The sequence below is a fragment of the Anabrus simplex genome, chromosome 1 (assembly GCF_040414725.1).
Source record: "Anabrus simplex isolate iqAnaSimp1 chromosome 1, ASM4041472v1, whole genome shotgun sequence".
NCBI lineage: Eukaryota > Metazoa > Arthropoda > Insecta > Orthoptera > Tettigoniidae > Anabrus > Anabrus simplex.
The window spans coordinates 655,315,227-655,342,504 of record NC_090265.1 but is presented as its reverse complement, the minus strand read 5'-3'; the positions used below and the strand labels follow the sequence as shown (position 1 = coordinate 655,342,504).

Sequence of the window (27,278 nt, the reverse complement as noted above, 5' to 3'; positions counted from 1 at the left end):
TAATATACTATTTCATTGGTTACAGTGAACGTTTACGACGGAGAACAACTGAACCTGACTCGCATCAGTCGGACGGAAATGGGCGCCTACCTCTGTATTGCTACCAATGGAGTCCCTCCCTCGGTGAGCAAGCGGATCATCGTGGACGTCGAATGTGAGTAGTACCCGTACTTTATTATCAACTCATAATTTTACTTTCACTTTAGTTGCTGTGTGCTCTAGAAAACCTTAGTCAACCGAATGAAGCATTTACGTTCACTAAATAAGTTATTCAGTAATACTGGAGTATTGTTTTACTCTGGTAGAGCTTTGCTGAATATTTTTGAACATCCAGTAATTCTACGGACCTTATCCGAGATCAGACCAAGTGAAACACAAGCGTTCTTTGTTGTTACACAATTATCTAAATAACTGTGATTTACCATGTAAAATGATATTCATTTCACAGGGCTGTTGTAACAGGTGTTGCATATGTGTTCTTTATGTTTACATAGAATTAAAATTGTATTCGGATGTATTATAGGAAGATTGGGTGCCGTCAAGCACGAACGTTTAAGGATAAATGTTTGAAAGCAATAACAACCGGAACAGCTTTAAAATATATAATTCATCGTATGGCATCTGGATATTACTCAGTACTTCGCTCCAGAATGGTATCATTCCGATGTAACCTGCTTCTCATGTAGATACAATGAATTCTGGAATTGAGTGAGTTTTCCTATAATTCACGTAACAGAGCCAGCCGCTAACCAAATCACCATGTGCAAATATACCTTACATTTCAAGAATTTATTAATATAAGCATGATTTATAATTGAATTTTGTTTTTAGAAGACTTTGTGCCAGAAGCATTTGAATAAAGAGTCGAGTCACACTGATAGAGCATCAACTGTTGTTATGAAAATCTCCTTCGATGACCTTTATTGGGCACTCGAAATCACCTACATTGACAGCCATACTAAACACAGTTTCCTGCAATATAACTTCACGGTTGATAGTGAATTCGTTAACCCTTTAATCATCCGACTTGCGTACATCATCTTATCAAGCAATTGATTAATAATAACTGTGTTTGATTATATAGATCTAGCACCATCCAGCATGCTTCCATGGTCTTTTCCGAAACGTATTCATCAATTGTGTACATATTCCTTTCGTTTTTAACACAGAATGACCTTCATACCCGCAATGAAGGTATGTATACTGGCCCCTTCATTTCAAAAATACTTATTTTATTATTATTTAGTGTATGGATTATGCATACAATATCACTTAGGGGAGAAGATGAGCGGTAGTTATTTTTCGTTCAACATCTAAGCATCATAATTATTACAAAACGTTGTCTATGATAAATAATGTAACTCCTAATGTACAGATGCACAAAAGTAGGTATAACAATGAAAATAGACGTGAATTACTGAGAACCTGATAACACCTGCATGTCAAGAAAGAGTTGAAATTCCTAACACTTCCTGGTGGGACTGAGTGTGGGAATGGGGTGGGGGAAAGACATGTTGAGCTTTCAAACCGTGGATCAGAAAATGAACTGCATATAATTTTACCTTCAAAAGTTAACGGAAATTTTGAAGGTAATAGGGAGGTAAGGAGAAGTAAAGGAATCTCCACAAGTGATCGTGTTGGTTGGCAGTAAGCGATGTTCTTTTCTGTAATATGTGTAGAATAAATTATCAGGTAACTGGTATTAGATAAAAGACTTAACTCAAAATATGCTTAATAGAAAGGAAGGAATAGGGATGTATACTGGCCCATTCATTTCAAAAATACTTATTATTATTTAGCGTATGGATTATGCATACAATATCACTAATATATATACATATTTACATATGAGAACCGAAGCAATTTGTGCTTCACAACTGAATATGTAGTTCTTCAGTCCAGCGTACAGCATCTGGAGTTACCAGCAGGAAGACAGCTTCATCACCGTGATAGGCTCGAATCTTGCGTTCCCTGACAATATGGTGAATAATCTGGTGTGGAGCTCCACAGTCACAGTCTGGATTAGGTAGCTTTTTTCACTTATGAAGAGTGGATCTGCACCGGTCATGTCCTGTCAAATCACTATTACCATGTCATTCTATATACTTTGCTTTTGGGTCACCAGTGCATAGACTAGTTCGATGCAGCTGTCCGTGCCACCCTAACTTGTACTAACCCGATCATTTCTAATTTTCTTGTTGCATTCATGCCTTGATCTACCCCTACTATTCTTACCACCTCCGCTTCATTCAAAACTTCACTGAAGTCCTGAATGTCTTAAAATGTACCGTATCATTCTGTTGCTTCTTCTGATCAAATTTCGTCAAGTCCTTTTCCTGCCGCCAGTGTCATTTAGTATTTTTTCATTCGTAATTCCATCTACCCATCTCCCATTCAGCATTCTTCTGTAAGAGCACATTTCAAGAAGTTCTCTTCCCTTTATTTTTGAGCCTATTATTGCCTATGTTTCACTAATATAATGCCACGCTCAAGACGAAAGTCTTCAAAACCATCCTTCTAATTCCTTTATGTGAGCAAATTTCTTTTCTTTGGAAATACCATTCTTGATAGTGCTACTCTGCATTTCATATCCTCCTTACTTCTGCCATCGTTAGTTAATCCACACCCAATTAACGATATTTATCTACTTCCTTTAGGACCATTTTCCCGATATCACGTGACTTCTTCCGACAACCCTGCATAACTTTTGTTTTGGATTTATTTATATCCACATTGTGCTCCTCCAAGACTATGTTTATGCCATTCAGGAATTTCACCAGATCTTCTGTAGACTAACATATTTACTACATCATCATCATCATCACTGGCGTGACAGCCCTTTGTGGGCCTTGGCCTTCTGAAGAAGTTTTCCCCATTCTTTCCTGTTAAGTGCAGAGCTCTTCCAATTCTTGATTCCAATTCTCTTTACATCCTCCCTCACCCCTTATTCCAGCTTGGTAAAGAGTTAAAACATTCCACGAACCAACTCTCAAGTCCTTTACACGTTTGCGAGGTCGTCGTAAAAAGGTCAGGCCGGCTATTTCTTCTTCAGATTTCGTAACGAGAGTTTTTTACAGATTTGGTTGACTGTCCAACGCCAACCCCCAGCAATCCTGGAGGGCCGATGTTTTCTTTCGGGGTTGTCTCCCTTAGCTGGTGGGTCCCCATTTTGAAGCGTCGGGAACTCGCTTTTTCGCCTTTACATGTCTTAGCCGTGTACACGCAGTGTACCCGTTGCCCAGCGGCATGCATGTATCGGACTTGGTAGGAATAAATGGCATTTCCTTTGCTTTATTGGTACACTTCCACCAGCAAGAAGTGAACCCACAGGACCACATACTACCTCTTCGGCCCCCATATGTACTAAATACCATGTATGTTACTATAGAACACGGCTCATTCTTCTCGTAATACGCATTTTATCATTGAACGCCTAACATGAATATGTCCCAGTGCTGGGGATCATCCGAAAATTTGCTTGACGTGACGTAACGCGCCGAAATATGTAGGAGAGATGACGTCACAAAACGTGCTACCTAGAAACACTGACCTTGTGAGGTGCACCTCTCCTACCATAAAACCACTACTCAGCATCACCACGACGCCTTCATGAGAAAAAACGTTTGCACCTATCTTCGTGACGTGACGCATATAAATCTTTCGTTAGCAATATTTGAGTTTCGTTTATTGAAAGACACATTTATAATCCTTAGCTTTTCGCAAAGGGAAAAGTGTACACATTTTTCGGTTCTTTTCTTATAGGGGAATAATATACTGGCAGTTGATGAATTCTCTGACTGAACTATAGGGGTGAGAGGAGAGGCGGTCAGTCTACCTGCTTGTTTCAGTGTAACTACGTGCATTTCAGAAGACATCGTGCTGGAGTGTGGTCAGGCGTACGTTGTGTTTCTTGTGAACACTCAAGCAATGATTTCCATTTGAGTAGTACCACGCTGTCACCATAGTATTTGTACAGCACGGCGTTCAACGTCATCAGTTATTTACCTTTCCACGCGATCTATGATCCCAGCAACTAAGAGTACACCATGAGAGTTGGCTGAGTGGTTTGAGTTACATACCTGTGAGCCTGCATTCGGGAGATTGTGTATTCGGACCCCACTGTTGGCAGCTCTAAAGATGATTTTCCGTGGTTTCTCATTTTCACACCAGAAACCATTCTGGGGCTCTGCATTCATTAAAGCAACGGCCACTTCCTTCCCAGTCACAGCGCTGTTCTATCGCTACGTTGATACAAAATCTGACGGTGTCGATGCGATGAAACCCAAAATTTTGTAAAATTTTCCGTTAGGAAAATAGAAAATCAAATTGATGACGATTTATTTATTTTCTTAACGATATTTGTGATTTGTGCGTGCATTTAAGAGCACCAGTACCACTAGTTCGTTATATAGTGACGTCTACCGCAATTTTCTTTGCGACAAACCCAACAATAAGACAACAGTTTCATTAGATAGCAAAAAATACCACACAGCTCACTTCCGCTCTGGATTTCACCTGACATCGTGACGTCAAAAATGTGTTTCTGTTACTGACCAAGTACTCTATAATGATAGACTGATAAAACGCATTTTGTTAGGAAAATAATTCGCAGAACTTTTCACCCATCATTCTTTACATTTGATCAAATCACATATTTGTTTCAAAATGTAGCGTAAGAGAACGTTGAATAACATACAGGGTCTCTCATATAAATTCAGACCGAACGCACGGTGTTTGTACTCTGGGCTACGGCAGCTGCCTCAGCCGAGCTTACGTCGCGCGCGGCCACCCTGCTTTAAGCGTGTATACAATCTTATTTGCAATCTTAAAAAAGATGCTGGAACTGTCGTCCTTCCTGGGTTATACGGGCAGTGTATCTGGTAACCACATTCTGAATGATGCGAGTGAGTTCTACCACTGTAATGATTCTGATTTCATTCATAAAGTTTTTTTTTTTTTTTTTTTTACAGTTCCTTCAATGTGTGAGGATTTGCTTGATACATTTTTTCTTTCAGTTTACCCCACAAGTAAAAATCACACACTTTCAATCTGGAGGTAAGGTAAGGGTGTGTTGTGCCCGAAGGCAGGTCCGAACCTCAGCTGAGGTGTGCCTGAGCCGGAGTTTGCGTGCGGTAAGGTGGCCAGTTCCTTTCCGCTCCTCCATTCCCTTACCCGCCACCAACAGCGCGTGGCAACCCATCCACTTCTCGACCATGCCCAAAGTTTCTTAACTTCGGAGATCTCACGGGATCCGGTGTTTCAACACGGCTACGGCCGTTGGCTCAATCTGGAGAGCAAATGCTGGGGCTGTACCTTAATTAAGGTCACGGCCGCTTCCTTCCAACTCCTAGGCCTTTCCTATCCCATCGTCGTCATAGACCTATCTGTGTCGGTGCGGCGTAAAGCCCCTAGCACAAAAAAATCAATCTGGAGAAAGAGGGGAAAATAGACCACCACTGATCACGCTGTCTGCAAACACTTCCGAGATTGTAAGAAGGGAATCTTCTCCTGTGTGAGCAAAGGCTGAATCAGGTTCAAACCAACCACGCGATTTTTCTTCAAAATGCCAACTTGGTACCTCTCTGCATTTACTGTCGCTTCGAAAAAGATAGGCCCAGTTATTTGTCATGAGCTAACAGCACACCAAATAACAATCTTCCTATCATAATTACCAGGCGAGTTGGCCGTGCGGTCAGGGGCGCGCAGCTGTGAGCTCGCATCCGGGAGATAGTGGGTTCGAATCCCACTGTCGGCAGCCCTGAAGATGGAATCCGTGGTTTCCCATTTTCACACCAGGCAAATGTTGGGGCTGTACCTTAATTAAGGCAACGGCCGCTTCCTTCCCATTCCTAGGCCTTTCCTTTCCCATCGTAGCCATAAGACCTATCTGTGTCGGTGTGACGTAAAGCAAATAGCAAAAAAAGAAAAAACGCCCGTCATAATGAGGGACTTCATAAACACCATTAGGATTGTCTGCACACCAAGAACGAGATTTAAGGCTGTTTGCAAGACCATTAACGTGAAACCAGGACTTTCATATACGGTGTTGCAATGATAGCTGTCTAACCATGTTAACAGCTGAGATTCAGACTGTCGACTGATGCTTGCCAGGGCGAATACGTGCAGGCTGCTTGCAAGATCAAGAACTATGCGCGTGCCTTCCAACTACAGCTGCCGTAGCGCATAGCACAAATGCCATACGATCGGTCTGGGGTTATATTAGACCCTGTACACTATGTGTTCATAATCAGTCTCTTTTTGCTTGTTTTTACAATTGGCATTAATTAAGGTGTAGCCCCAGAATTTGCTTGGTGTGAAATTCGGAAACCACGGAAAACCATCTCCAGGGCTGCGGACAGTTGATTTCCAACCCACTATCTCCCGAATGCAAGCTCACAACTGTGCAACCCTAACCGAATGGCCAACTCGCTTGGTCATCTGTCTCCTGATTTATAGAACCACGGATAAAAAGCATGGTTCCTATAGGGCGGTCGGAAACAAAATAAACCGGGTATATGAACGTAAGGGGTTGGCCATACTGATAAATAATTTAAAAAAAGTAAAGTGATATCTCCCGGGGGTGTCATTCTATCAGCTGGTCAAGTTAGTCAATCAAATCGCCTCGCGGGCGAATTCAAATGGGCTGTGCAAGGCGAAACTATTAAATCTGCACGTGGCGTAAGACTGGCTTGAGAGTTATGCCAAGAAATTAGCATCAAACAGTCAGGCTTCATGGCTAAATGGTTAGCGTGCTGGTCTTTGGTCACAGGGGTCCCGGGTTCGATTCGCGGCAGGATCGGGAGTTTTAACCGTAATTGGTTAATTTCCCTGGCACGGGGGATGGGTGTATGTGTCGTCTTCATAATCATTTCATCCTCATCAAGAAGCGCAGGTCGCCTACGGGAGTCAAATCGAAAGACCTGCATCTGGCAAGCCGAACTTGTCCTCTTGTCCACTTTTCCACTTTTCCACTTGTCCACCAAAAGCCAAATGCCATTTCGTTTTTTCAGCTTCAAACACAAACACAAGGTGTATTTCAGCCGGTGTGACCATAGCGTATTTACTATGCCACAATTCTGTGAACTCGGAGGTCCGTGCTCGAATCCCTCGACATGCGAAAGATTTCCTACCTGCCCTCAAGCCGGTCTGAAGCCACGTGAAGATTTAGTCAGAATGAAGCCGTATTTTTATTAGTGAATATACTTGTTCATGGGACATTTAGAAGCTGAACGGAAATGAAATTTCTATGACATTTTAATGCCTGCTCAGGCATTTAATAATATTTTACCTCTTTCACTGATAGTTAATCAACATGAGCTTCCGGGAATGTTGCATATTTTAAAATTGCCGCACGGCATGTCAGTTTAATTTACTTTTAATTATTATTCAGTACGCGTAATTTGGTGGCCACATTTCGTTTACAACTGAACTGAAATGTGTGAATTTACATTGGGTAAATCAGAGTGCTCCTCATCGCTTATGTAGTATACAAGCCTGATGATAATATTACACGAGAAAAATGTCGACATTGGTGACAGAAACATTGATTCAGTTGCCTCCTTAACATACAGAAAGTTTGCAATCAACTCAACGAAACTAGTGAAACAAAAAGGAAATAAAATAAGGCCAAGAAAATTTTATACACTAACAATACGCGGGCTCCGCCCACATTGAAATCATGATGATGATGGTTGTTGTTTAAAGGGGCCTAACTTCGATGTCATCAGCCCCTGATGGTACAAGACGAGATGAAATATAATGACAATTAAAATTCCAGAATTCATCCACTGACCAGAATGATGTTCAATAATGAATTAATATGAATTAAAATAATCAGCGGATTCAACTCAGATGTTGAAAATTAAAATAATCCAAAATCCATCCACTGACTAGAATTCTAAAAGATGACGGTGAAAAGTGATTATGAACTTAAAACAATCAGTATAAACTGAAAAAGGGACTGCCTCCAAAGAAAAATCCAGGTCATCGGTCCCTCATAATGGTACTGATCGCTGATAAAGTAGAACCATGATATTCGTCATGTAGCGGTACCAATCACGAGTAATATAGACTCATGGTATTCCTTGCATATTGTTCCTGATCACAAGTAATGTCGTACTCAAAGGTAATGCAGACCTATGGTATTCCTCACATAATGGCACCACTCATAGGTAAAGCATACCCATGGTGTTCCTCACATAATGGTACTAATCACAAGAGCCACCAGAACCGTGATTTTCCTCACATACTGGTACTAATCATAGGCAAGTTAGAACCACAGTGTCGCTCATTCAGTGGTACTAATCATAGGTAACGCCCAGAAATATGGTGTTCCTTAAATAGTGGTACTAATCGTAGGCAACGTAGACCCGCGGTGCTTCTCGTGGGTGACGCCCAGACCTGTGGTGTTCCGAACATAGTGGTACTAATCACGTATACTGTAAACCCATAGTGATCCACCCACGATGAATACTAATCACGGACCCATGGTGTTCTTCAAAAAGTGGTTCTAATCGTAAGTAAAGTCGACCCATTGTGTTCCTCGCGTAACTGTCCTAATCACAAGTAGTCTCATAGTTCTAATTCATCATCCCTTCGTCGCCACTTTTAGTCGCTTCCCACGACAGGCAGGGGATACCGTGGGTGTATTCTTCATCTGCGTCCCCCACCCACAGAGAGTAACTAGAAATCTGAATTGAACACTGCTGGTGTCAACAGTAAACAGTCCAATTTTGCAGGTTGTGCGAAAATTGCAGAGGTTATATATGAACACAAAAACAAAGAGCTTTTATCTATTGCCATTTTATCCTGAGAGACTTGTTTAATGAGAATACGAGTACAACTTCACTGCAATACATATCATCTCAGTGCCACGAATATATACTTCAACAGAAGATATTCCAAAACAATTCCACTGACCTGCACATGAAGCTCACATCGCCGAATCATGGACTGACGAACACGAGAAGATTTTCCTGGATTCCTACAGCAACTAGAGTCATTTCATAGTCAACAGTAGTCTTATATATAGGAGCTCTCATACGACCACAAAGTAAAAGTCTAAAGCGGATACAAGGGAGTCAATGCTCAAGACAACCTCTCCCAATGAAGTGCTCTTGAAATGTTACAATTAAATGATCGTGTATTGAAATTCCAAGGTGTGCCGATGCTCTTTCATGCCAAAATTACATTTGGTGTCTTGTGGCTAATGGCACATCTTACAGTAGCTGCGGTAGTACAGGGTGGGAGAAAACAAAACTGGCGCGGAATATACTTTTCTTAATGAATAGGAGAACTGTCCCTCACATGAAAAGCTGGAAACCGTGATTTCGATGCACCAATCCGTTGCTGCGCATGTGATTCTCCCGCATCTCCCGAGTACGTCGCTGTGTCATTACGTGTAACTGAGAGGAGCAGACGTGTTTAGTCGCCATTTGAATGCAACACAAAATGGTGCTCACGATGAAACAGTGCGTGTCGAGTGCTATGCGAAGCACGATTCGTGTAAAACCTGTGTGGAACTGTTTGCGAAGAATTTAAGAATGGAAGTGCTTTGGCGAAACGTTCGGCAAAGTCTGCAATGCAAAACCTACTGGTAAAATGGCGTGAAACGGGGTCTGTAGCGAATGAAAACCGTAACAATCTGAGAAGAGTTCGAACATCAGAAAACAGTGAAGTAAAGCCTGGAACTAATTCGGACGAAATATCTACGCCATTTACTTGTGGAAGTGTTCGACTCGTTGGCTGAATGGTCAGCGTACTGGCCTTCGGTTCAGAGGGTCCCGGGTTCGATTCCCGGCCGGGTCGGGGATTTTAACCTTCATTGGTTAATTCCAATGGCCCGGGGGCTGGGTGTTTGTGCTGTCCCCAACATCCCTGCAATTCACACACCACACATAACACTATCCTCCACCACAATAACACGCAGTTACCTACACATGGCAGATGCCGCCCACCCTCATCGGAGGGTCTGCCTTACAAGGGCTGCACTCGGCTAGAAATAGCCACACGAAATTATTACTACTTGTGGAAGTGGGAATTAAGAGATTGTTATGTCGAAACTTTATCAAAAAGAATTTATCTGTATCCTTACAAATTTACTGTTGTTCATGCGTTAAAGGCCGGCCTCGTGGGGTAGGGTAGCGTGCCTGCCTCTTACACGGTCCCTGGTCAGGGATTTTTACCTGGGCCTGAGGGCTGGTGTGAGGTCCACTCAGCCTACGTGATTAGAATTGAGGAGCTATCTAACGGTGAGATAGCGGCCCCGGTCTAGAAAGCCAAGAATAACGGCCGAGAGGATACGTCGTGCTGACCACACGACACCTCGTAATCTGCAGGCTTTCGGGCTGAGCAGCGGTCGCTTGGTAGGCCAAGGCCCTTCAAGGGCTGTAGTGCCATGGGGTTTAGTTTTTTTTTTTTTCATGAGTTAAAGCGTCCAGACGAACCTTCACGTGTTGAGCTCTGCTGGTGGTTTCTGAGTGATGTGTAGTCAGGGCTTCTGGATCCTCATATTTCGTTTCTAATTATGAGGCCATTTCCAGCATCTTCTGTGATGTTTATTAGAAAGGGTCAATCCCGCTTCAGTCCTACATTAAATAATTTCCGGATCTGTTTTATTTCGCCACCCGGTACTTCCTGAAGAACTGTGTTTTAGAATATGTAATTTTACCACAATGGTAATTACTTCAATCACACTTCTGACAATGATTACTCTTACAGTAGGAATTCATATCAGAGAAGGTAAAAAGTTTCAGAAATCTACTGACAATCATACTGTATAGTAATCTAGTGGAAAAATTTAGAATCTTGCAGAAAACAAATAACATTTGAAAAAGTTGTTTGTTTGTTTGTTTTCGTGTCCTGTAAGTTTTTCGATCTAATTGAAGACCTCCCCGATATAAGGAAGGGACGTAACCAACACATTTTTGAAAAGTGATATTTCATTGGAGTCCGCCTCTGTGGTGTAGTGGTTAGCGTGATTTGCTGCCACCCCCGGAGGTCCGGGTGCGATTCCCGGCTCTGCCACGAAATTTGAAAAGTGGTACGAGGGCTGGAACGGGGTCCACTCAGACTCGGGAGGTCAACTGAGTAGAGGTGGGTTCGATTCCCACCTCAGCCATCCTGGAAGTGGTTTTCCGTGGTTTCCCACTTCTCCTCCAGGCAAATGCCGGGATGGTACCTAACTTAAGACCACGGCCGCTTCCTTCCCTCTTCCTTGCCTGTCCCATCCAATCGCCCCATCCCTCCACAAGGCCCCTGTTCAGCATAGCAGGTGAGGCCGCCTGGGCGAGGTACTGGTCATTCTCCCCAGTTGTATCCTCCGACCCAGAGTCTGAACCTCCAGGACACTGCCCTTGAGGCGGTAGAGGTGGGATCCCTCGCTTAGTCCGCAGGAACAACCGACTCTGGAGGATAAACAGGTTATGAAGAAGAAGAAGAAGAAGATATTTCAGTGGAAATAGGATATATCATCACTCCTCTGTGTTGTAGTGTCAACTTATGTCTTACATTTGAACTTCAAGCTGGTTTACAGCCAACAGAACTTTGTCCTCCGTGATGTGAGGATGGAATATCAGTCAAGATAGTGAACAGTGCTTGTGTTGGCTCATGACCAGGTGTAATAGATCATTAAATGAAGGTCATAGACGAATCACATCTATATTTTGACATATATTCTTGATATTTTTATTGTTAAGTTCCGTTGTTGTTATTTTTATTGAAAATGAAAATGAAAACCGACGACCTGTTTTCCAGTCATTGACCGGGTCAGGGATGTGATGAATGAAACATATATCGGCTGTTATTACGATCGGTCGCCACTCCTAAGGCGATTTATTAATGAGTGATAAATGCTATGAAATGATAATGGAGAGTGTTGCTGGAATGAAAAATGACAGGGAAAACCGGAGTACCAGGAGAATAGCCTTTCTAGCCTCCGCTTTGTCCAGCATAAATCTCACATGGAGTGACCGGGATTTGAACCACGGTATCCAGTGGTGAGAGTCAGACGCGCTGCCATCTGAGCCACGGAGGCTCTTGCTATTTTTATTATTACACTAATATTATTTGCTATCATTTGTGTTCCAAGTGCATGTACAGGTTTTCTCTTCTGTTATATACAAACGTAAAGCATAATTGAAAATCGTTTTCCACTGTATCACTTTATTTTAAAACCTTAATTTATAACAAAAATGTATTGTTTTTTGTAGACGAACTAATTTGTACACCTGCATATAAAAGTGCTTCAAGAAGTGTATACGATGAAATAAAACAAGATTACTCTCCCGCGCGAAAAATTACCGATTTGTTGCTTAGATCCTTATTCTGGGGCAGACTTCAATTTTTATAACTTACTTTTGATCATCCTCTGAGCCTCCATAGCGCAGGTGGCAGCGCACTGGCCTCTCACCGGTGGGTTCCGCGGTTCAAATCCCGGTCACTCCATGTGAGATTTATGATGGACAATGCGGAGGCGGGACAGGTTTTTCTCCGGCTACTCCGGTTTTCCCTGTCATAATTCATTCCAGAAACACTCTCCAATGTCATTTCATTTGATCTCTCAGTCGTTAATCATTGTCCCAGAGGAGTGCGACAAGCTTCGGCAGCCGGCACAATTCCTATCCTCACCACTAGATGGGGGCTTCATTCATTCCATTCCTGACCTGGTCGAATGGCTGGAAACAGGCTGTGGATTTTCACCTTTGATCATCATCTCCCTTCGGCCCCTATATCAATTATTGTGTCACTTTACGTAGTCAGGGGACATTACTTCTTCTAACACATTATTATTATTATTATTATTATTATTATTATTATTATTATTATTATTATTATTATTATTATTATTATTATGATTATGATTATGTCCGACTCGTTGGCTGAATGGTCAGCGTACTGGCCTTCGGTTCAGAGGGTCCCGGGTTCGATTCCCGGCCGGGTTGGAGATTTTAACCTTCATTGGTTAATTCCAGTGGCCGGGGGCTGGGTGTTTGTGCTGTCCCCAACATCCCTGCAACTCACACACCACACACAGCACAATCCTCCACCACAATAACACTCAGTTACTTACACATGGCAGATGCCGCCCACCCTCATCGGAGGGTCTGCCTAACAAGGGCTGCACTCGGCTAGAAATAGCCTCACGATATTAATTAATTAAATTATTATTATTATTATTATTATTATTATTATTATTATTATTATTATTATTATTATTATTATTATTATTATTATTATTATTATTATTATTATTATTATTATTATTATTATTATTATTGATGTAACGATAGGAATATAAGAGTCCTTTTGCAATCAGCAGATAGTGGGTGCGACAGCCCTGAAGGGGGTTTATCCAAGGTTTACCCATTTTCACACCAGGCAAATGCTGGGCTTGTACTTCAATAAGAACTTTAATAAAAACCATGGTCGCTTCCTTCCCACTCCTAGCCCTTTCTTGTGCCATCGTAGCAATAAGACCTATGTCGGTGCGACGTAAGGTAAATTGAAATAAAAACTCCTTTGTTAAAAAATGTTTTCTGGGAAGAATAGATCTTAATTGTTATTAGGTTTTGAAGACTCTGGCATTATTCCCTCAAAATGATACAACAACATGTCCTTGAAATTTGAGATAAATTTCCGATCACTACTTCAATACGTGAGACATTCCTTAACTGTTACCACTTCAGGAGCAACTGTTCGTTGTCTGTATTGGTATGCCACATGGGTGACAAGAACTGCGCCCGTATAATCTTATTATGACACTAGAGCCCTCTAATCCGATATACGCCAAGCTACCGCGGTGGAGGTTGCTGTATAAGCTCGCCCTTTTCCTAGTCGGTCTGCAAACGTAATTTCTTCCACCCAAGGTCACATTACTTTACATTGTCTAGTTTCTAACGAAAGCACAATACTTATAAATGAACTAGGTATTGAAGAAGCATGATTTGATTCATTGATAGTAATAATGTAATTTAATTCACTATTAGGAACAGTGTAAATTCATTCACTCTTATAAATAAAGAGCGGGTGTTGTTGAAATGTCATCTTTCTCCCCTTTGCATTATAGCCTTGCTTAATAGTATAGAAATTCTTTCTCCGATATAAACGAAAGATAATTTCATGTGTTTATTTTGCATTCTTTTGTATTTTTGCCCTTTTGAGCTGATCGGTCATTATTTCATCATTTAACCCCAGAAATGGCAATGTTAAATCTTGTGGAGGCAGCCATATTTGACAGCTTTTACTTGTATCTAAATAAAATATCAGTAAGGTATGAAATAAACGTACGAATTTTTATATATCTACGTAAATCTAATGCTCTGACACGATAGTGCATAAATGTTTTAACTATAAATATTTACAGTATGTTCAAAATGTGTAATTGCTACATTAAAATAATAATAATAATAATAATAATAATAATAATAATAATAATAATAATAATAATAATAATAATAATAATAAATGTTTTATCTTACGTTCACAAAACTGGAATATGTCACAAACTAACTGAGATATACAAATTGTTAATAATGTATCTGCAATGCACTAGCAAATGTTTCATCACTCGAAGAGGTATATTGTTAAAAATATCAGGGAAAATGCAATCATTTGGAGGCGTGAACTTGAACTACGTTCTTACAATAGGTTGCTTTATAAGAGGCTTGTTATCACTGTCACTTTCCAATATCTGATGCGAAGAAATAAACATTCCGAATCTGACTCGGAATCCGTTGGTTCATTCCCGGTGTCCTCAAAGTCACTTTCGTCTTCCAACTAATTTCGCACTGCTTCATCACTAATTTTCCTAAAGTCAAGATGCCGTATACACTGTATTAGAAATGTACATTAAGTGCGGCCAGTATCCAGTGTTCTGGAAATAGTGGGTTCGAACCGCACTATTAGCAGCCCTGAAGATGGTTTTCCGTGGTTTCCCATTTTTACAGCAGGCAAATGCAGGGGCTCGACCTTAGTTAAGGCCATGATCGGTTCCTTCACATCCCTAGGCCTTTCCTATCCCATCGTCGCCATATGACCTACCTGTGTGGGTGCGACGTAAAGCAAATTGATTATATAAAAAATAAATATTTACCTCGTATGTGTCAGATCCATCCTTCAGTATGGATGTGAGGCCTGAGGCTACATTCCTAAAACTCCACTTTGAAAATTACCATATTTGCAAAAAAAACTAAGAATTCTACTGAAATCTAATAAATACGCTGCCTGATTAAGAAAGTTAAGCACACAGAAAAAGTGGTCCAGTATCATCCCATTTTGGTGTATATACAAACCATTGATGTGTGAGGAAATTATTAGATTTACAAGGATCTGTAATGTGTAGAACGCCCACCAGAGTGCATTAGTGATGGCACCGTCCTGTTGTTGATAAGTTGTTACCAGTGAGCCAGACAGTTAAGCAAGACGTGCATAGAGGTCTATGTACAGTACGAAGCACCCGCGATGCCTCGCAGACGCCTCAAATAGCCTATCCACCAACTGATGTCATTTGACAGAGGCCGCATTGTAGGACTGCATGAGGCTGGTTGGCCGTATCGTGCAATTGCCAGACATGTGGGCCATTCGGATGTCCAATGTTGGACTCACTGGGTGCATGAGGGCACCCAATCACGTCGTGCAGGTTCGCGTCGACCAAGGAACACCACTCCGAGAGAGGACTGTCGCATGGTGCACCAAGCATTGCGGGATCCCATAACCTCGTCACCCGCCATGTATTGAGACTTTACAACATACTGTTAGTTCCCGCACAGTGTCTCGACGACTCACATCCGCCGGATTTGGGTCCTTCTGCCCCATGCGTCGGTTGTCATTGACATCAGGACACCAACGCCTCCGTTTGGAGTGGTGCCTTGCCCGTGAGGCATGGGTAGAGGACGCCTGGCATCGCATCATGTTCAGTGAACTCCCGCTTCCTCATAACCTCCGAACACCATCGTGTGCGGGTTTGGCGGCGTCGAGGTCAGAGGGCAGATCCTGCCCATATTGTGGAAAGACACACAGGCCTAATCCCTGGCGTCAGGGTGTGGAAAGCCATAGGAAATGAATTCAGGTCACCTCTTATAGTGCTTCGGTAGCCTTTGACGGCATAGCGAAACGTTACAGACATTCTGTGTCCGCACGTCTTACCCCTTACGGTAGAGCACCCTGGGACAGAGTTCCAAAAAGGGAATACACGTTCACACACAGCACGTGTGTCTATGGACTGCCTAGAGCATGCTGAGGTCCTCCCGTGGCCAGCAAGATCTCTCCATCATTGAACACTCTGTCCCAGTACAAACCTGAGGGATCTGGAGGACAGCTGCATTTCATTTCAATATAGGCACCTGAGCCAAGGCTCTTCTTGGTGCAATACAAATAAATTACATTGGCAGCTATATTCACAATGTAATTACAAAATAAAATACAGTAAGTATATAATTTAACATGATGTAATAGATAAGATAGGACAAAGCTTCCTAACCAAAATTACCATACTACTTCAAGTATTTAGTTACATTACTCTTGAAGATAGATAAAGTTGGTAACATTTTTATACTTTTTGGAAGCGAGTTATACATAGTTATAGAAAAATGCAAAAGAGAATTTTGACCATAACTAGTGGAATGAATCTGATTGTAGTGAATATTATGAATAATTCTTGTTTCATAATTATGAATCTGTGAATTAGTAATTACTGATATGTTTGAGGGGACCAATTTGTTTTGAATTTTATAGATCATAATTATAGAAGCCTTTATGCGGAGGTTTGGAAGTGATAATATATTACAGTGTTTATACAGATCTTTAGTCGGTGTCAGAATGGGCAGTTTGAAAATTATTTTTAGTGCTCTCTTCCTAAGGACCTCTACCTTTTCAAATAATTCTTTATTACAGAATGCTCAGACATGTATCATATAAGAGATGTGGCTTTCAATAAGAGCATAGTAAATACCCTTCAACAACCCACGAGAGAACTTATATCGCAATCTACTGAGGATACCAATCACAGGGATAATTTTATTACAAATGGTCTCCACGTGATTACTCCACGACAGATTTTCATCTATAATGAAATGAAATGTCGTATGGCTTTTAGTGCCGGGATATCCCAGAAAGAGTTCGACTCGCCAGGTGCAGGTCTTTCTATTTGACTCCCGTAGGCGACCTGCGCGTCATGATGAGGATGAAATGATGATGAAGACAACACATACACCCAGCCCCCGTGCCATTGGAATTAACCAATTAAGGTTAAAATCCCCGACCCGGCCGGTAATCGAACCCGGGACCCTCTGAACCGAAGGTCAGTACGCTGTCGTTCAGCCAACGAGTCGGACATCTATAATCAGTCCTAAGAATTTAGTACTGTGTACTTTCATTACTCTGTGATTGAAGAAAAGCAGATTTTTATCCAAATTTTATACATATAAAGGTTTGTGAAAATTTATGTAGTTTGTTTTTGTTAGATTTATCGTTAATCGGTTGGAAATAAGCCATGTTTCAAGTAATCGAATATCCTGCTGCATATTTTGTTCAAGTTCCTGATTGCTAGAGCCTGTATAAAAATATTGGTGTCATCAGCAAAGATGGATAGTCTTCCATTTAATTTAAGGTGACCAATATCATTAATGAAGATAAGAAACAATAAAGGCCCCAGCACAGAACCCTGAGGCACACAAATGGATATCACCTTTACATTACTCTGAGTATTATTACATGTAACAAACTGCTCCCTATTATACAGGTAATCAACAAACCAATCCAATGCAATACCTCTAATGCCTGCTACTTCTAATTTATGTAATAGAATTTTATGATCAACTGTGTCAAAAGCCTTTTTAGGATCTATAAATAACCCAGCTGCTAACATACCTGAGTCTAAAGCGTGTTGTAGTTTAATAATAATATCCTCAATAGCATTACTGGTACTCGAGTGAGGTAGGAAACCATACTGAAATTGATAAAAATATTTATTATTTAACAAAAAATCTAATAATTTTTTTACCACTTGTTCTAAAATCTTAGATAAAGGAGGTAGTACCGAGATTGGTCTGTAATTACTTACATTAAATTTATCCATGCCTTTATAGATTGGTACAACTCTGGCGATTTTAAGTTTGGCTGGTACTTTACCCTCTGATAGAGATTTGTTAACTAATTTTGTGATGTGAGCTGTAAGAAATTTAGAGAGTCTCTTTATAAGAGTATTATTAATACCAAAACAGTCAACACTACAACTGTTTTTAAGATTATTAATTATTTGTTCAATTTCATTTTCATTAGTAGGGGTTAAAAACAAGGAATTAGATGGGCCAGGTTCAAGGTGAAGGTATTTACGCTGAGGAATGTTCTTAGCTAAAGACAGACCCATATCAGTGAAATAGTCATTAAATATAGTTGAAATTTGACTAGAGTCAGTCAGCAACTTATCATTTACTTTGAATTGTATTTCTTCATTGTTACAGTTATTAGTTGTTAAAATATTATTAATAACTTTCCACTGATTATTTGTGCTGTTTAACCTATTGATATAATAATTATTTTCTAGATCTCTTTTCATTCTAGTAACCCTGTTGCGTATGTCTTTATAGTCTTGTATTCACTGCTGTGAAATATAGCCACATCCCATACTAAATCTCATCTGTTGTCTTTTAATTTTATAATATAAACTAGCAAGATACCCGTGCTTCGCTACGGTATTATACTGAAATTTATAATTGAATGCTTATTGTTTTAGATATATAATCCGCCGAAATTCGCGATCTGACTCGTTTTCTGCGAGAATCCACCAAAATTCCCGATCTGACTCGTTTTCTATTAGATTACGGCACGTTTCCTCCCATTTATCAATCTTCCTTTCCAGCAATCGATTTCGTACTTCCCGGGCTAGTCTCAGGTATTCCTTCCGGTCAGTTGGGTCCGTAAATCTTTGCCATCTTTTCCTATAATCATTTTTAATATGGATAAAATCCTTCAGGAGATCCGGCGTGGTGTCATATTGGGCGCCTTGGAGGCAGTGAACCCGCGGCCGGACTGCATTCTTAGTCATTACCCGTCCAGGAGCCGTTTCCAGCGCGGTCCGCACATTTGACGACGGTCCGGAATATTATTATTATTATTATTATTATTATTATTATTATTATTATGTGTTGCTGGAGTGGCTCATGACAGGGAAACCGGAGTATCCGGAGAAAAACCTGTCCCGCCTCCGTATTGTCCAGCACGAATGTCACATGGAGTGACCGGGATTTGAACCACGGAACCCAGCTGTGAGAGGCCGGCGCTCTGCCGCCTGAGCAACGGAGGATCCTTATAAGTACATTAAGAACAGTAATATCAATTGGTCTCACCTCCTTCTACACCGCACCGCCGTTAAGTTTATTTACCGCTACCCTCCCCGCCAAAAAATAAATTAAAAGAAGGCTTGTTTCTTTATGTTTAAGGGAGATTCAAAACACCAATGTTCACGTCTATTACCTTCAGTTTTGAGATATAAGTATCCCCATTAAAATAATTTACTTTTTTCACTTCAGTTCACACTATCCCCCCCCCCCAAGTGAATTTTCCCGCAAAAAATACTTGTTTCTTTAATAGTAAAGGATCATCTAAATACCAATTATCACGACTCTAACTTCTTCAGTTTTTGATTAAGTGTCCTCATGAAAGGAATTCAACTCCTTTATACTCCCGCCCTCCAAGATGGTTTTTAAAATAGATCCAAATACGAATTTTCACGTCTGTAACAACTTTAGTTTTTATTAGATGTATGTATTCTCATACAATGAAGTCAATTAATTTTTCAATTCTTTCACACCCCTCCCTTCATTGGATTTTCCGAGAATACGTGTTTCTTTACTTTTAAAGCAGATTGCAGATATCAATTTTCACGTCTGTAACATCTTCATTTTTGAGATATCAGTAGCCTAATTAAAAGAATTCAACACCATTTTCAGTCACTTTATGTGGTATGTGGTATACTCAAGTGGTATTTCCGAAAACTAAAAATACACGTTTCTTTATGTTTAATAGAGATAAAAAATACCATTTTTCACTTCTGTAACATGTTAGTTTTTTAGATATACTGTAAAAATTCTCATTTTAAAATTTCACCCCTTTTGAGTTCCCCTTAAGTGGAGTTTCCAAAAAAATTCACCTGTGTTTCTTTACATTAGTGGAGATTCCAAACACCCACTTTTTACGTCTGTAACATTTTACGTTTCCAAGATATTCTGTAGATATAGTCTTTCAAAAAATTCACCCCAATTTGTCACTCCTGTTTAACCGCCATTAATTGGATTTTCCAAAAATTAAAAAATACGTGTTTCTTTATTTTTAGAGAAGATCCCGTTTCTGAAATATATGTATCCTCATTAAAGGCATTCAACCAATTTTTCACCCTTTTACACCCCTCCTATTGGGATTTACAGGAAACAAAAAATACGTGTTCCTTTATTTTTAGAGGAGATTCTAACTACCGTACCAATTTTTACATCTGTAAACTTTAAACTTTTACGATGTAGACGCACTCATTTTAAAAAATTCAGCCCCCCCTTTTCACCCCCCAATATTTGGATTTTCCAAAAACGAAAAAGTACGTGTTTCTTTACTTTTAAAGTAGATCCCAAATACCAATTTTCAGGTCTGTAATATCTTCAGGTTCTGAAATATAACTAGACTCATGAAAGGCATTCGACCCCTTTTTCAACCTTTTCCACCCTTCCTATTAGGATTTTCCGAAAAAAATATACGTGTTTCTTTATTTTTAAAGGAGATTCTAAATACCAATTTTCACATCTATAACCTTTAAAAGTTTTGATATATAGATACACTCATTTTAAAATTTTGCCCCCTTTTCACCCCCCCTTATTTGGATTTTCCAGAAACAAAAAATACGTGCTTCTTTATTTTTAAAGGAGATCCCAAACACCAACTTTCAGGTCTGTAATATCTTCAGTTTCTGAGATATAAGTAGCCTCATTAAAGGCATTCAACCCCTTTTTCACCCCTTTTCACTCCTCCTATTGCGCTTTTCCGAAAACAAAAAAAACGTGTCCCCTTATTTTTAAAGAAGATTCTAAATACCAATTTTTACATCTGCAAACTTTAAAAGTATGGAGATATAGATTCACTAATTTTAAAAATTCACCCCCTTTTTACCCTCTCATTAATTGATTTTCCAAAAACAAAAAAAAACTTGTTTCTTTATTTTTAAAAGAGATCAAAAGTACCAATTTTCAGGTCTGTAATATCTTCAGTTTCTGAGATATAAGTACCGGTATCCTGATTAAAGGCATTCAACCCATTTGTCCCCATTTTCACCCTTTTTCGCCCCCTCCTATTGAGATTTTCTGAAAACAAAAAAATACGTGTTTCCTTATTTTTAAAGAAGATTTTAAATATCAATTTTTACATCTGTAAACTTTTAAAGTTTTGAGATATAGATACACTCATTTTAAAATTTCACCCCCCTTTTCAACCCCTTAGCGACGGAATATCCAAAAATCCTCTCTTAGCGAGCACCTACATCTTAATGTGAATATATCCTCAAAATTTCATTTCTTTATGTCCAGTAGTTTTGGCTCGGCGATGATGAATCAGTCAGTCAGTCAGTCAGTCAGTCAGTCAGTCAGTCAGTCAGTCAGTCAGTCAGTCAGTCAGTCAGTCAGGACAAGTTATTTTATATATATAGATTATTTTTTGTTTGATTAAATTTAACAGCTCTGAAGTAAACCATGGGCAAAAGGGTCTAACTTTCTTATTTAGAGTAGGACTTTCATTTTTAACTAAAGCAGTACTTTCTTTAAAATATGTTATTAATTTATCTGTTATGATATCCGAGCCATCCTCTTCATTTATATTTAATGGCGTTTGAGACATGTATTTTTCCATAGATGGGACATGGTATTTTGTAGGTTGCATTACATAATTTCTTTGTGTATTACTTGTTGGGGTAACATATTTCATTGATTAAAGGTACAAGACTATAGGTTAGTATCCGCGCGAGAAAAGCCAACGGAATTTTGCCATGCTGATCCATTAGTAATAGGTTTAATAGCCGGACTGTTGATGCAGGCATCCAGATGTGCATTCATTGTGTCTTACACGTGCTGGATGTCAGCTTGTGGGATGGAGTTCCATGCCTGTGGCACTTGTTCGGTCAATATAGGGACGGTTAATGCCGGTTGTGGATGACGCTGGAGTTGTCGTTCAATGATGTCCCATTCGTTCTCGATTGGGGACTGATCGGGAGAACGACATGTCGACACTCTGTAGAGCACGTCGGGTTTCAGCAGCGGTATCGAGGTTTGTATCATCCTGTTGGAAAACACCCCCGGGGATGCTGTTCATGAATGGCAGCACAACAGGTCGAATCACCGGACGAAAGTACACATCTGCGTTCGTGGTGCGTGGGATAATCACGAGAGTGCTCCTGCTGTCATAGGAAATTGCTCCCTAGACCAGAACTCCCGGTGTAAGTCCAGTGTGTGGACACCGTAGACAGGCCGAATGCAGGCGCTCACCTGGCCGCCTTCCAACAAACATACGGCCATTACTGGCACCGAGGTAGAACCGGTTTTTATCGGAAAACACAACGGACCTCGACTCCATCCTCCAATGAACTCTCACTTGGCACCACTGAAGTCGCAAACGGCGGTGGTTTGCGGTAAGTGGAATGCACGCCGCAGGGCGTCTGGCTTGGAGCTGTCCTTCAAATAGCTGATTTCGAACATTTCGTTGTGTCACTGTGCTGCGAACTGCCTCTCGAATTGTTGCTGAAGACACAATCCGCTGCGCCACAGCCATGCGCCGAATACGGTGGTCCTTCCTCTCGGTGGTGCCACACGGACGTTCGGAACCCGGTCTTCTTGCGAGCGTACCTTCTAGCGACCACTGCTGCCAGCACGCATGTACAGTGGAGACATTCCTGCCAAGTCGTTCTGCAATAGCGTGGAAGGAAAATCTATCTTCACGTAGTCCTATTATACCGCCTCGTTCAACCGCACTAAGCTGTTGATACTGGCCTCTTCACCGTCGTAAAGGCATTCTTAACCCACTCACAGTCACTCCGTCCGATGTCACAGGTAACTAACGCTCTCGCATAGTAGAGCCCGTATTTAGAGCAAACCTGTTGTGCAATATAATGGGGCCGCTGCTAGCGCCACGCTAATGCGATCTACGAGAAATTTGAATCAACGTCATCTTTCAGATGTATAAATAAGCCTACCAACCTTCGTTAATCTAGCACAACCCCTTCTTTGTGTTTGGATATTTATTCCGCCAGTGTATATATTTGGTGAGTTACACTGCAGTCAACAGAAGTGTGGTCGACTGGTCACCGTAATTGTTTCAGAACCTCGGCAACGCGCGTTCGAGGCTCATCACAGCTACATTTATTTGTACAAAATAAATATATATAGGCCCTTTTACAAGTTGCTTTACGTCGCACCGACCCAGACAGTTCTTATTGTATTGTGACATTGTTTACGCCTATGTTCATTTCAGGTAGAAAATAAAGTATAGTGTAATTTGTGCAATATTTTTGTCATCATCATCATCATCATCTGTTTACCCTCTAGGTTCGGCTTTTCCCTCGGACTCAGCGAGGGATCCCACCTCTGCCGCCTTAAGGGCAGTGTCCTAGAGCTTCAGACTCTTGGTCGGGGATACAGCTGGGGAGAATGACCAGTACCTCGCCCAGGCGGTCTCACCTGCTATGCTGAACAGGGGCCTTGTGGAGGGATGGGAAGATTGGAAGAGATAGGCAAGGAAGAGGGAAGGAAGCGGCCGTGGCCTTAAGTTAAGTACCATCCCAACATTCGCCTGGAGGAGAAGTGGGAAACCACGGAAAACCACTTCCAGGATGGCTGAGGTGGGAATCGAACCCACCTCTACTCAGTTGACCTCCCGAGACTGAGTGTACCCCGTTCCAGCCCTCGTACCACTTTTCAAATTTCGTGGCAGAGCCGGGAATCGAACCCGGACCTCCGGGGGTGGCAGCTAATCACACTAACCACTACACTACAGAGGCGGACGCAATATTCTTGTTCGCATTTTTATTTTCACGTTCTCTCAATCAGGTTGTGAGTTTAACAAATAGGAAAAGTCATCTCAGTTTAATTACTGCGTTGATGGGGTATAAGTTCCTTATGGGGATCGCTGTAAGTACCTGGGTTTTACTATGAGGAAAGAGCTCCATTGGGGTAAAAACATAAATGAAATTGTAAATAAAGGGTACATATTTCTGCACATGGTTATGAGGGTTGTAGTAAGGATGTAAATGAGAGGGCATACAAGTCTCTGGTAAGAACCCAAATAGAGTATGGTTCCAGTGTATGGGAACCTCACCAGGAATACTTGATTCAAGAACTGGAAAAAATCCAAAGAAAAGCATTTCGATTTGTTCTGGGTGATTTCCGACAAAAGAGTAGCGTTACAAAAATGTCGCAAAGTATGGGCTGGGAAGACTTGGGAGAAAGGACACTAAGTGGCACGTTCCGATCTGTCAGTGGAGAGTTGGCGTGGGATGGCATTAATAGACGAATAAGTTTGGGTGGTGCTTTTAAAAGTAAGGAAGATCACAATATAAAGATGAAGTTAGAATTCAAGAGAACAAATAGGGACAAATATTCGTTTATAGGAAGGAAAGTTAGGTATTGGAATAACTTACCAAGCGAGATGTTCAATAAATGTCCTATTTATTTGAAATCATTTAAGAAAAGGCTAGGAAAACATCAGATAGAGAATTTGCCACCTAGGCGACTGCCCTAAATGCATATCAGTAGTGGTGGTGGTGATTATTGTTTTAAGAGGAAGTACAACTAGGCAACCATCCTCTGCAGATCAGTAATGATTGCCTGACTAAACAGGTACAATGAAGCTCGTTGAAATCTTTTGGTCGCAGAATTAGACCTCTCCTTGTGAGCCATACTCATTAAACACAAAAAATTGTCCGACTTGTTGGCTGAATGGTCAGCGTACTGGCCATCGGTTCAGAGTGTCCCGGGTTTGATTCCCAGCCGGGTCAGTGCTTGAAACATTCATTACGCTATTCCAGCGGCCCGGGGGCTGGGTGATTGCGCTGTCCCCAACATCCCTGCAACTCACACACCACACATCACATTATCCTCCACCACAATAACACCCACACATGTCAGACGCCGCCGACACTCATCGGAGGGTCTACCTTTTATGGGCTGCACTCGCCTATAAATGGCCACACGAAATTATCATTTTTACTTCAATAATTGAGATCTTAAAATCCAGCACATTACTTTCTCCGTTATGAGCAGTTCTTCAATGACGTTTTCTTCACTAGGAGAGTTTAATACCAAATTTTATTGCTCGTACTACTTGCTGGATAACAGTGTAGGTAATTATTTTTACTATCAACAGAGTATATCACACGCTTCCTAGGCCCTGAAACGTCAGAAATATCCAGAGACTATAAACACTGATGAGAGTGAGTTAAGGAATAAGATAAAAGATAAGGGAGGTAAAGTAATGTCCGCGTCGGTGGTGTAGTGCTTAGTGTGATTAGCTGCCATTCCGGAGGCCCGGGTTCGATTCCCGGTTCTGCCACGAAATTTGAAAAGTGGTACGAGGGCTGGAACGGGGTCTACTTAGCCTCGGGAGGTCAGTTGAGTAGAGGTGGGTTCGATTCCCACTTCAGCCACCCTGGAATTGGTTTTCCGTGGTTTCCCACTTCTCCTCCAGGCAAATTCCGGGATAGTACCTAACTTAAGGCCTTCTTCCTTGTATATCACTTCCAATCTTTCCATCCCCCCGGCAAGGCCCCTGTTCAGCACAGCTGCTGAGGCCGCCTGGGCGAGGTAATGGTCATCCTCCCCAGTTGTATCCCCGGCCCAGAGTCTGAAGCTCCAGGACACTGGCCTTGAGGTGGTAGAGGTGGGATCCCTCGCTGAGTCCGAGGGAAAAACCGACCCTGAAGGGTAAACAGATTAAGAAGAAGAAGATAAGGAATAAGATCACTTTAATCTGACTCTATCCATTACAAGGGCTGGCGACAAGAGGTGCGGGGGAGGGGTGTAGAGGGGAAAGAAAGAATTAAAAATAGACATTTAAAGTTTAAATAAATTTAAATGCCAATAAGAATAGAAACTTGTGTTGTTTAAAACGTGAAAAAAATGGTCAAGGTAGAGCGTGTGTCAGTGTGCAGCAGAGAAGTATGACGTCAGCTTTGTTGTTGTTGTTGTTACCAAATTTATACCGATTTTGCGAAAGAATTTTGCTGCAAAGTGGCACAATGTATACTCCACAAATGTACCACAATGCTTGCTTCGAAAGATACCCAAAAAATACATCAACTTTACATCAAGTTTACACTAATTTTGAGCCATTAAATTTGTGGGGTAAATACGAAGAAAATTGCACAAATTTTGCTCTTAAATGACGCCAAGGTGATTTCACAAATGCACCCAAATCCTTGGTGTAACTTTGGAGGATATTTTTAAGCAAATTTGGTTCAAAAGTAGTGTTAATAATAAAGAAGGTTGAAAGAAAACCTCTGGTGTAATTTTGGCGCGAAATTTGTGCAGAAATTGTTTGATTATTGTACATCATTCTTGGTATAACTATGGTGCAAAATGTCACTTCTCTTGCACCAAATTTTTTGGTGTATAAATGGTGTAAACTAATGTGAAAAGTGGTGTAATTATGGTAAAGTTTCGCTGCATTTTTCATCGGTGTTAAATTGTTGCTTTTGCACCAAATTAGAATCACATGTATACCACGTTTGCACCGATACAAAATTTATACCAACTTTACGTCATTATTACACCAATTGTTGGTGCAAACTCTGCCGCCAGGGGTTCATAATCAGGGAAATCTTGGTTATAAAGTAACCTAAAGTTCCCTTTAGTTGCCCAGGGCCCGAGAATCCTGTCACCGCGCCTGTCCATTAACTTTCAGCCAGGTGGTCTTGAAATATATCTTTAGTTTCACTGGATGAAATTTCACATAAATTTCAGCTAAATTCATAGTCCGAGTTTTCAAGTTCCTGGTCAATTTCTTCCTCAGTCAATCTCCTCTTTTTTACGTTTTATAACATCGGATGAACACAAAAATTCTTATTCCAGGATTATCTACTAATGGACTGACCGTCCAAGCTACACGTTCAAATAAGACAATAGCAATAACGCTACAAAAACGCTCACCTGACACACTCATTTTTGTAAGCCTACAGAATATTCTTGTCCCACTTACAAATCCAAGTCCAAGAATAGCAATGAATACAACAATGAGCCGTCATCTGAAGTTCTCATTTT

General features: G+C 40.9%; 1 protein-coding gene across 1 annotated transcript in view; it reads left to right on the top strand.

Moving 5' to 3' along the window:
* The window catches only part of DIP-delta (Dpr-interacting protein delta), a 941,119-nt gene that overhangs the window by 191,084 nt on the left and 722,757 nt on the right, over positions 1 to 27,278 (top strand). Inside the window, exon 4 of the mRNA XM_068229868.1 lies at positions 26 to 154. Coding sequence (XP_068085969.1) covers positions 26 to 154 — 129 coding nt within the window. The remainder of the gene's footprint in view (positions 1 to 25; positions 155 to 27,278) is intronic.